The sequence below is a fragment of the Microtus pennsylvanicus genome, chromosome 19, assembly GCF_037038515.1.
Source record: "Microtus pennsylvanicus isolate mMicPen1 chromosome 19, mMicPen1.hap1, whole genome shotgun sequence".
In the NCBI taxonomy this organism is placed as follows: Eukaryota; Metazoa; Chordata; class Mammalia; order Rodentia; family Cricetidae; genus Microtus; species Microtus pennsylvanicus.
The window spans coordinates 18050530-18061673 of NC_134597.1; the positions used below are offsets into that span (position 1 = coordinate 18050530).

The following is an 11144-nucleotide window of genomic DNA, read 5'->3' on the forward strand; positions in this document are numbered from 1 at the left end:
CCCAAGTTAGTTGTTATTGAGATATTTGGTTCCTAGTGAGTCAATATGAAAAGCAAAGCGATGAAGAGAAAAATATGGAGGAGTAAAACCAGACCCTGTAAAGGAAAAGGGTATGATATTTATTAGATGGGAAAGTTGAAAAGAGTTTCTATAGAACAATAAATGATGTCTTGTTGGTGATTAGAAAACTGTTTACTCTGTGGTTCCTATATTCTTACCAATTTGGGGAGGACTTTGGATTGTTAGAAGCATAGAACCCTAGATAGAGTATGGAAAATATCAGCTGGCATCTCTCACGTGTTGTGAAATAAGAGGGCATCTTACTCTGTGTTATATGGAGCAATCCATAGACAAATTAAAATAACTGATTACAAACTAATACAAGAAGTTCTCTGTGTGCTCACTCTAAGCTACAGTACAACTTAAACAAAAATCAAGGCAATAGAAATCATTAGTTGTTAACCAACTGAAATCATTGATATTTAGAGATACTAAGGATGAGACTAAACTGGATAAATGGCCCACTATTCTGGTGAAGAATACAATGTCTTGATCAATGAAACAAAATAAGAATTAAGTTGTTAGATCTGTAAAGGAATAAGGAGTGGTATTTGGATAGAGGCGAAGGGGAGTATAAATTTCTGCATGAAGATCCAGAAGCAGTGTAAAAATATTGGACATGGTAAGACATTTCTCTTTTCTAGACTGAAGTTAGGAAGGTGAATTAATGGCTTAGTGTGGTGAAGTGCACAGACAATAAACTCCTGTCAGGGAGGGGGATTCATATGTGAAGCAGTCAGTAACTGTGAGAATGATATTGACTCTAATATATAGAACATCTCATCTTTAATATTCCAGAAGTGGCAAAAAACTAAGGGAAGACAGGGTAATCAGTAGAAAAATCAAAACCATTCCAGGACTATGACTAGGACAGGAAAGGAATGGGTCAGAAGAAAGGATTTACAGAATTGGGCATCTGTGGGCATGGAAGGGAATGAAGCTTATATGGCAGGCATTTCATTATCAGATAAGGACCTTGCCAAAGCAAAGGCTTCTTACCCTAGAGTTCTTACTGCATCTCATGCCTCAGGAAGGCTCTGGTCTTCAGAACTGCATCGTCAGTACTTTTTTCAGTGTAGGATTGCTCATCATCAGTGAAGTGTAATGAATACAGACCAAGCCATAGATGACAGCTTCACAGACCCAAAACCAGGATTTCTTATCAAATACGGTCCCAATAAAGGAGACTACTATAGTCAGAAAATAGGAGGTGAAGAAGATGAAAAAGGTAGCAAGAGACTTCAGAACAGTGGACTGAGCTTTCATGCTGGAGTCGTTGGTGTTAAACTCTTTCATCTGCTCCCAGTGCCGGACAAGAGAGATGGTGAGTAAGATAATAGAAACCAGGAACACGAGGAAGGGAGCACCAAAACCAATCATTTTGAGAGGATTAGAAAAATATTGTTCAAACATTTTAAGTCTTATAATCAAAGAACTGTTTCTAGGTAAATGATCCAGGGTAATTAATTCAATCTGAATGTGATATTTAACAACGGAAGGGATGATTGACAAACAAGAAGCTATCAGAGTACCCAATATCAGCCAGGGAACCAATTTCAAAATTTTCCACCTCAGCCAGTGGAAGACAGGGTGGGTGAAGGACGAGACCTTGACACAGTAGAAGACAGAGAGCAAACTGGTAAGCCAGAATGTCAAAAAGTTCATAAACTCCCAGATGACCGAAATCTTCCAAAATACAAGGGCAGGTCTAGAAATGGTGCCGAAGTTGTACAGCATTGATGCCCACTGTAGACAGAAATGCGAGATGCCCAGGCTAATGAGAATCATTTCCACCGGTGACAGTCTTTGAAAGTTCATCCACTCTCTGCACAGCGCTACAACAGTTGTACCACTTTGAATAAGTATTACCAAGGACTCAAGCACATACAGGATGATGGAGAAGGTCGTGACTTGATTTGGCACCATGCTTCTGTTCTGAAGGATCTTCCTGGACAGCGACTCAGAAGTTCTGTACCAATTTCCAAATCTGCAACAAGTGTTTCTCACTCGAGTTCTCACTCTCTTGGTATAAGGGAACACCTCCTTATGGATGCAAATTCTCTAATGTCTCTTTTGACCTAGTCATTTTCCTATCTACAGGATTTGTCTTGGTTTGCATGTTGGGTTGAATTTACATAGAGATGCATGAAAATATTATTTGGTTGTGGATTCTTGATCCTAAGAGGATTTGATTATGTTTATAAAGAGAAATCTATTACATCCTCATGCTGTTTTTTCTCTTTTCCGCTTTATATGTTCAAGGTACTTTTGATTATCTTTCCATCTTCTTTAAATGATGCCTTTAACATTTGTGAATGTAAAACTTGAGCAGTAGAAAAGATGAATCCTTCATTGTGTATTGATGTCCTGAGTAATGTTTTCATTCGATCAAAAGCCATATTGGTGGAATCCTCAGAGTCTCTCTCTTTGCAGCACCTTCAACAGCTGGGGATATGAATACTAACAACAACCTGTGAGGAGAAACAAAAAGGGTACCTGAAATCTTCGCTTGGAAATCCCATCCATAATTACTAGAAGTTTTGGCCTTTCAGTGTCCCCATCTGTTGAAAGTCAATCTCAAAATTGTGTGCTGAATGTCTTAACTCAGAGATGACAAATTACAGGGAAGCCATCACTCGCTCCTCTTTGACCTCCCAATGGAGATGAAATATTCTTGTTTCTACTCTTCTACTAATTCTAATGCCTTCAGTAATATCTTACATAGTTTTGGAATTTGTTCTTGTTTCATTAATATCACTTTTGTCTCTCCTTTCTTGGCTATGTCCTTTAGGTCCCTTTTCCCAGATGAATTGGAAAAGAACCATCCCAACACTAGTAAAACATATCACCTCTAAATGTGTACGGCATCCTTTCACAGTTATACAAGAAGGCTAGAGAAGGAATACATTTTCCCTTGGTACTAGACAATTCTCTAAATAGAAGCCAACTATTTAATTAGTGGCTTCAAAAATGAGATCCAGATTCTTGTAATTGATAGCTAGAGAGAGGAAGAAGTGAAAGTTGTTGGCTCTATAAATTCCAAACCTGGATGTTCATTTAATTATTTAAAAATGACAAAGCAGAAGTAGTCTAACATGAAACTTAGAATTGTTTCGCATAAACCTTCAAAGGCCACTGAACTCAGTGGTGCAAAGGAAAACAATAAATTTTCAAAACTTACACCAGCACATAGAATTAAAATTAGAAAACATCTTCTTTGCATGTTCAGTAAAATACAAAAAGTATGAAATGAAACAATGAAACAAAAGCTTCTAATTAAAGGAGGGATTGATTGAGACTAGCCCCCCCCCCATGAGAGGTGAAAGAGTGTGAAGGGTTTTTAGAGAAACATACCACGACAGCAATGACACCTGTTTTATTTACTGGTCTGCTGAGCATGCTCCTTCCTATACACAGTGACCTTAGAAAGACTGTGATGTTGTAAGTCTCCGTCTCAGGAGTTGCTCAGTTTGGGACATCATGTCATAGCCTTCAGGACTGATGATAGCTACAAGAGTTTAACCAGAAATGAATCTCTGTTCAAAGTGGAATTTTATAGCTATCCTTCATCTGAAGCAACACCTGATACTCTGCTCCCTCACAGGGATTCCTTCATGTGGTTGTGAAGACTAAATTTCCGAGATAATCCTTTTTGAAGAGTTTGACTGAGACACAGGATGAGTTGATAGTCTCTGGGATTCAAACTCCAAATACTGGCTCTTGTGTTGTGTGGGTGCCTCTCTTCACTCTCTGCTGTTGTGATACCAACTTGGGCTTTCTCTCTTCTTTCTTTAGCACCCACCTCTATCCTTTTCCCATATCCCTGAGAATTGTTGTCCATTATCCAATGCTGAGAAGTTGAGAGGGCCCAGTGTGTGTGTCTATGACTGTGTGTATAGCATTCATGCCACAACTTACATGTAGAGAGGTCAGAGGGCAACTTTCGGGAATCAAGGTTCTCTCTGTTTACTATGGGGATTCTGTGCATCGAACTTAGTTGGTCAAGCTTGCCTCTACCCATTGAGCTTTCTAGCTTTCCCAAGTTCATAGATGGAATGCAAGATCTCCAAACTGCGTGTTCGATCCAGTTCTGTCTCCACTTTTTAGACACAGCAAAGACCCACAAGATTGATTCCTAATTGTTTTTACTCTTTCCTTATGAGCAATATAATATTCACAGGTAGGGGTTTTGTATCTGTCACGCCTGGTTTCGCAGGGTATAACCTAGTCTCATCTTATGTAACTTAATGTTACTTATTTGTAAGTATTGTATAACTATTTTACTCAACTGTGGATTTTACTATTATTAAACAAGACTCACGCAGTCCTAGGCACTAACCTATTTTTTAATCAAAAATGGATTTTTTTCTTATAATATATTTGATATTATAATATATGGTTTCACCTCCCCCAACTCCTCCTAGATCCTCCATACCTCCCACAAACCCACACCCTTCCTTGCTTTCTCTCTTTCTTTCATTAGAAAACTAATCTCTTTTTTGATATATGTGTGCTTGTGTGCACATATTCATTTTGTAAAATATCAAAAATTTAAAAATTAAAAAGAATGTTCAGTTAAAGAAGGCAATCAATATAACCAAGAATATTTCAAAAAAGAACACTTTTTAACCTTCCCATTCCCAAAACACAGTAGACAATTTTGGTAATAGCAACTTCAGTTGGAATCTATAGGAAAACAGAGAGCTGGAAGGAATGTAAATTATAGTTATACACTCAAAAGCAATTTGGTCCCATCAATAAGCTATTAATTGTTGGGTACATGCTGTATATTATAGAGAAACTCTTGCATATTTGGGACAAGAGAGATGTTTACTGGACTAGAAATCGTGTAAACAGCCAGCAGCTGAGAAAGAGAACAAGCATAGCACATTCATATGATGCTATAAAACCACACAGACATTTATTTGCCAAACTAGTTTACTACACTTGATTCTTGCTGGCAGAAGTTGCCTCTTACTGGAGAGCTTTTAAATGCCAGACTTAGTTTAATGTCTCCTTTGCATATTCAGCCTGGGCATGAAAATCAATTCTGGGGATAGAGCCCAGAAGAGAAGCCTGTTGATGTTCTTTGGGAATATTCCTCTCTGATAATACAGAGATCCTTCTTTTCATCCTGTTCTATTCTAAATTACATGTGATGCTGAGGACAGCTATTGCGTTGGGGGAAATCAGTGGAAGCACACAAACCAAAAACATCTGCACACCACACACACACACACAGACATGAATGGACACACACACACACACATACACACACACACACACATACATACACACAGAAGCACTTACTATGAAAACAATATAAGAACCTAGGAGCCAAACTGTACTATTACTTAGTTGTTAGGTCTTTTTTTTTTGCCTTTTTTTTTTGTTAGTCTATGAATTATCTTTTATTTTGGATCTTTAAAACTGGAATTCATGTCATTGTCTGCTAAATTATTCTTCCCAGCTGTGAGTTTCTATAAAAGTAATTTTGGTCAAGAGAGGGTTAAGGAACAGAAGCTGCTGTGATGTAGCCAAGCCTCTCCTGGTGATTTTTTGTTGTTGTTGGAGTTGGAAAGCTATTTTCTTTAATTTATTTTATATACCAATCAAAGTTCCCTCTCCATCCCCTCTTACTCCCCTCCCCCCAACTCACTCCACCAACTCCTCAGAAAGTATAAGGTCTCCCATGGGGAGTCAACAAGGCCTGGTGCATTCGCTTTAATTTGTAGATATTCACATGTAGTAACCTTTGTTAACAGCAGCACTACCTCAGAAGTCACTGTTTTCATGTGGACTTCCAAAAGGTTTGCTACTGAAAAGAAGATCTTGAAGTAAGTGAGACACAAGGAGGTGCAACGACAGCAAGGGGAACAGTCTCCCTTCCCTTCCTAACTCTGCTACCTACCTGCACAGCCCAAAAGGAGTTAGCTTTCATTTGCTTCCTATCTCATCCTTTAAATAAAACTCCACAGTACTAATTTGTTTAGTCTCCAACACATTGAGTGGATGCATTCCTGTAACTCTGGGAACATGTACACAGTCAACTGGAAAATTGAAAATTATAGGAAATACAGGAACAAGAATTTAATGCTAACATTATACCTAGATAAGGTTTGGACCAAGAGAGTTAAGCATTGCTTCTATCATCAATAATGAAACAACCACATTCAGGCTACACACCACATTGGCAGAAACTCAGTTTCTAAAGTCAAGATACCAGAGATTCAGTTTTCAAGTTTCTTTTTTTATTGTTTTTATTGAGCTATATATTTTTCTCTGCTTCCCTATCCTTCTCTCCTTCCCCTTCTACCCTCTCCCATATCCTTACATTCCCAATTTACTCGTTTCTACTTTAAAAGATTAAACTTTAGGTTTAATCGGATGATTCATATAAGCAATTTTGCTGGGAACAAAGGATTGCACTCTCTTCTTTTATCCTGTTTGATAGAGTAGTAGTACAAGCAAAAACAATTTAATAGGCCATGGTCCAAGTCACATTTGAGAAAATTTCCTCCATGAAGATCAACTATGCAGGTTGTAACTATGATCACTTATTCATTTCACAAATATTTACTATGATTCTATTAAAAGTCAGACTATCATAATGAAGGCCTGGGGAGAAAGAAGGGATCTGTACACACTAAGCAAGCAATGTCTACTTTAAACATCATCTTAGAGAAATGTGTGGTAGCTGGATACGCATTTCAAGAATTCAAGGATAAAATCAGGGTTTCTGTATAAATTTAGGACTATGAGGCATTTAGAGATGTTACCTAAAATTTGCAGCTCCATGACTAAAGACTGAGGATGAATAAGCTCTGAGGACTAAGTACAGCAATACTCCAATCCTTAGAGGTCACACTGAGGAGGAACCAGCAAAGGAGATCAGAGAAGCAGGTAGCAGAAAGGCCAAACCGAAGAAAGTGTTTCAGAGAAGTCATAGCTATCAGTTATATCCAATGTGACTGATCGATACACTCTGGTAGTCACTGAAAATTAACTGTTAGATTTTTAGCAATGTAGAGTTTGCTGGTAAGCATGCATTACAGATTTAGACTTTCTTTTAAAGTTTTTATGTTGGATGCTTACCCTCTCACTACATTTAAAATAAAATTGGATTTGTAAATAGACTCTTTGAAAATAATATTAAGTTAAAATAAATCAATTTGATTAAGCCCTGAATCAATATGACTAATATCCTCACAAAAAGGGAAAATCCAGACACAGACACACTCCTGTAGAGAAACTAGATCCCAGAAAAAGGCTTTCAGGGAGAAGAAGGTCTTAAAAATGCCATTTTGTTTATACTTTATCTTGTTCTTCCAACCCTCAGCACCGAGAAGAATAAAGTTCTGTTGTTTAATCCACATAATTTCTGGCACTTTGTTGGGTCAGTCCTAACAAAGTATCATGACATGTTAAAAACTGTCTTAGAAGAACTGTAAGAAATAATGACAAACATAATACTCACATTGCAAGTCCCACAAGAAAAATGTTGAAGGGGAAATAGGTATAAGGAAACAGATATATTAATTACTTACTGAAAGGGGAGGGAGTAATTTTTAAACATGTAAATAAAAGCAGATATGATAAAATGGGGATAATCTAGATGGGGGGGAGTTAAAGCCTAAGGTTAAGTAAGAGATGGAACTACTTTGAGTACCTTGCAATAAGACCTTTATCTTATAGAGTAGAAGAGTCTCTCAGAAGCAAAAGGGAGATTTGAGGACTAACCAAGCAGAGACACTAAGTATTTCTATGCATACCCAATGAAATTGTGTAAAGCTGTGACCATGGCTGGATAACTTTTGATAGTCACAACTGGAGGACAGCTGAATGTCTGCTCCCGTGATTTTGCCTACACAGACCCTGTGAGCACACAGAGCTGAGTTGTCTGACCATTTCATGTAGCAGACAAAGTACCTCCTATGCTAGAAGATACTGATGTGTTTAACTTGTAAAACAACCAATGTAGCCCTCATGAGAGGTATGACCTTCCCATAGATGGGCTGATGACAACAGTCATATCCCAGGAGGATCTACCTGAGGACATATTGGGCTTTATGAAGGAGGAAAAATATAAAACAGATATGCATGGATTGGCTAGATAAAATAACAAGTAAATTAAATCTGTGAACAAAAGGATTAATAAACTTGAACAAGTAGCAATAAAAACTACCTGAGACAAAGCCCAAAGTGAATGAAAACTTCAATATAAAAGGATATGGCAGAGCTGTGGCTTCAAGTAGGTAATATATGTATAATTAGAATCCCAAAAAGAGATGAGAAGAGGGGAGAGACAGAAAATACCTTTAAGATCTTTTAAAATTGTATGTTCATTAGGTAAGTGTGTGTATAAATTGTGCTAAACTGACAAGGGCATATAATTTAGTGCTCTAGGGATTCAGAAATCTTAGGCCTTGAAAAGACAAGGCAGGATCCTAAGAGTATATTTCTAAGTACAAGAAGCTAATTTGAAAGACCACACACTATGCAATCCAACTGGGCGACACCATGGAAAAGGATAGCTATGAAAATAGGAAAACAATTATTAGTGGTCATGAGGGACTAGCAGAACACAGAGCACTATTTGGGGCAGTAAAACTGTGTGATAAATGTTATTATACATTGTCAAAACCCAGAGAATGTATACCATCATTTGAATGTAATGTAATATATGGACTTAGGGGCACAAGAGTGTGACAGATAATATCAATCAAGTGTGACAATACTTCACTGAGATGGATGCTACCGACAATGACAGCTGCATCTCGGAAATACGAGCATTCTAGATAATTTCTAGTCAACCTCACTACAAACCTAAAACTGTTCTAACTAACCAAAATATATTTGTTCATTTTGTGTGTTTGTGTGCTTTGTGTAAATGTATGTGGTATGTGCGTGCATGTCTTTTGATGTGCACATTTGTGTGTATGTTTGTGGAGGTCAGAGGTCCATATTGGGTGTCACCTATAGCATTTCCTCTTACTCTTTGAGACAGGATCTCTTCCCTGAACACCGAGAAGTTGATTCACCTAGAGTGTATGCCCAGTGAGATCCAGTGGCCATCTTGCTTGTATACCACTCCCTCAAATGCTGGGATTATAGACATTCACCAGTATTTCTCACATTATAAAAAATGTTTAATTTTTTTTAAGTGTATGGGTGTTTTACTTACATGAATTCCTGTGAATCATGTGTGTCCAGAAGAGGGTGTTGGATCCCCTGGATCTTGAATTACAGACAGATGTGGGGTGCCACATGTATACTGGGAATTGAAATTGAGTCCTCTGGAAGAAGAGCAAGTGCCCTTAACCACTAATCCTACTCTCTAGCCCCTACACCTGACTTTTAAGTAGGTGGTGGGTAACTGATGTCAGGTCTTTACACTTGAACACAAACATGTTAGCACATTACTGATTGGCCATATCTCCAGCCCTCCGACATATATTAAAAATGAGAGTTAGGTTAATCCTGAATATTAAAAAAAAATCAGAAATACTTTCCAAATGCTGTGAAATCTATAATTCCATGGATTTAGAAGTGGGCTCAGTGATTACCCTCTTAGTACCAGTGAAGAAGCTGACTACCATTCATGCAGGACATGCTGGAGTCTGACTTTTTCTTCTCTAAAATATCCATGTCCCAAATGGATATAGGAATATGATGCAGAGTTACAAAAAGGATTGATAAACTGATTTTGACAGGAATATAGAATTCTAAAAAATGAGTATGAATGTAATGAAAGGAATATTGCAGTATCAAAAATCTAAAAATCTGAAATAATCTTCCCAATATTTGAGGAGTCCAAGTATAAGAATGTTTCTTTTCTGTGCAAAGGTATTATCAGAAAATATGCAACATTAAAACAGCAAAAATGTGAATTTTAATCAATTAACAAAACCACAACTTAAACTCTGACAAAATACATTCCCAACTTTAGTTTGTATGTAAATAAAATATTGAGCAAGTATTATACTGGCAAAGAAACAATGAGCTAGTAGAAAAATATAGACTTAAAAACATTATATTAAGTCAATAACATATTTTTACTATGACTCAGTGTCTCATAAATATTCATTGATTTTTATATCCCTTCTTGTTTTCATATAGATATATGCTTGCAATTTCATCTCTTCTACCTTTCTTTAATATATTTTAGGAGAAATATATGAAGTGCAAAAGACCGAAATTAATTTAATTATTCTTATGCAGATGTAATATCATGGCATTTGTACATCACACAGTGTACCAGTTTTAATATCTTCTCCCAGGTTTTCATGACGTGGCCTGTAAATTCAGCATGATTCACAGCTTATTTGCCTGCTCTGTGCTAGATAGACAGGAAAAAGTTCACTCTTCAGTATGGAAGAATAAGGTGGTGTGGACAGAGAGGTTAGCTAGCCACTTAATGTTTTGTAACAACGAAATCTTTATTCCTGTGCTAGCTGTTTTAAGATTTTTTATTGCTGTGAAGAGATGCCATGACCAAAGCAACTCTTATAAAGGAAAACATTTAACTGGGGCTGGCTTACAGTTCAGAGGTTGAGTCCATTATTGTCATAGCAGGAAAAATGGAGGTATGCAGGCACAGTGCTGAAGAGGTAGCCAAGAGTTCTACATCCGGATCTGCAGGCAGCAAGAAGAGAGAGTGACACTGGGCCTGACTGACGGTCTGAAACATCAAAACCAACTCGCAGGGACATATTCCTCTAACAAGGCCACACCTTTTAATAGTGCCATTCCTTATTGTGGTAATAGGGAGCTGCGGGCTGCGTCCCCAGCACCCGGCCGCCCGCGTGGCTAGCTTATGCCCCAAAATAATTACACGGAAACTGTATTCTTTTTTTTTTTAAAGATTTATTTATTTATTACATATACAGTGTTCTGCTTGCATGTACACTTGCAGGCCAGAAGAGGCCACCAGATATCATTACAGATGGTTGTGAGCCACCATGTGGTTGCTGGGAATTGAACTCAGGACCTCTGGAAGAGCAGTCAGTGCTCTTAACCTCTGAGCCATCTCTCCAGCCCCTGGAAACTGTATTCTTTTAAACACTGCCTGGCCCATTAGTTTC

At 37.7% G+C, this 11144-nt stretch overlaps 1 protein-coding gene across 1 annotated transcript; it reads right to left on the minus strand.

Annotated features, from left to right (window-relative positions):
• Window positions 1–1104: 1104 nt before the first annotated feature.
• Tas2r16 (taste 2 receptor member 16) lies at window positions 1105–1986 on the minus strand. Its single transcript, XM_075953383.1, has one exon. The coding sequence runs from the start codon at window positions 1984–1986 to the stop codon at window positions 1105–1107; it is 882 nt and encodes a 293-aa protein (XP_075809498.1).
• Window positions 1987–11144: the final 9158 nt, after the last annotated feature.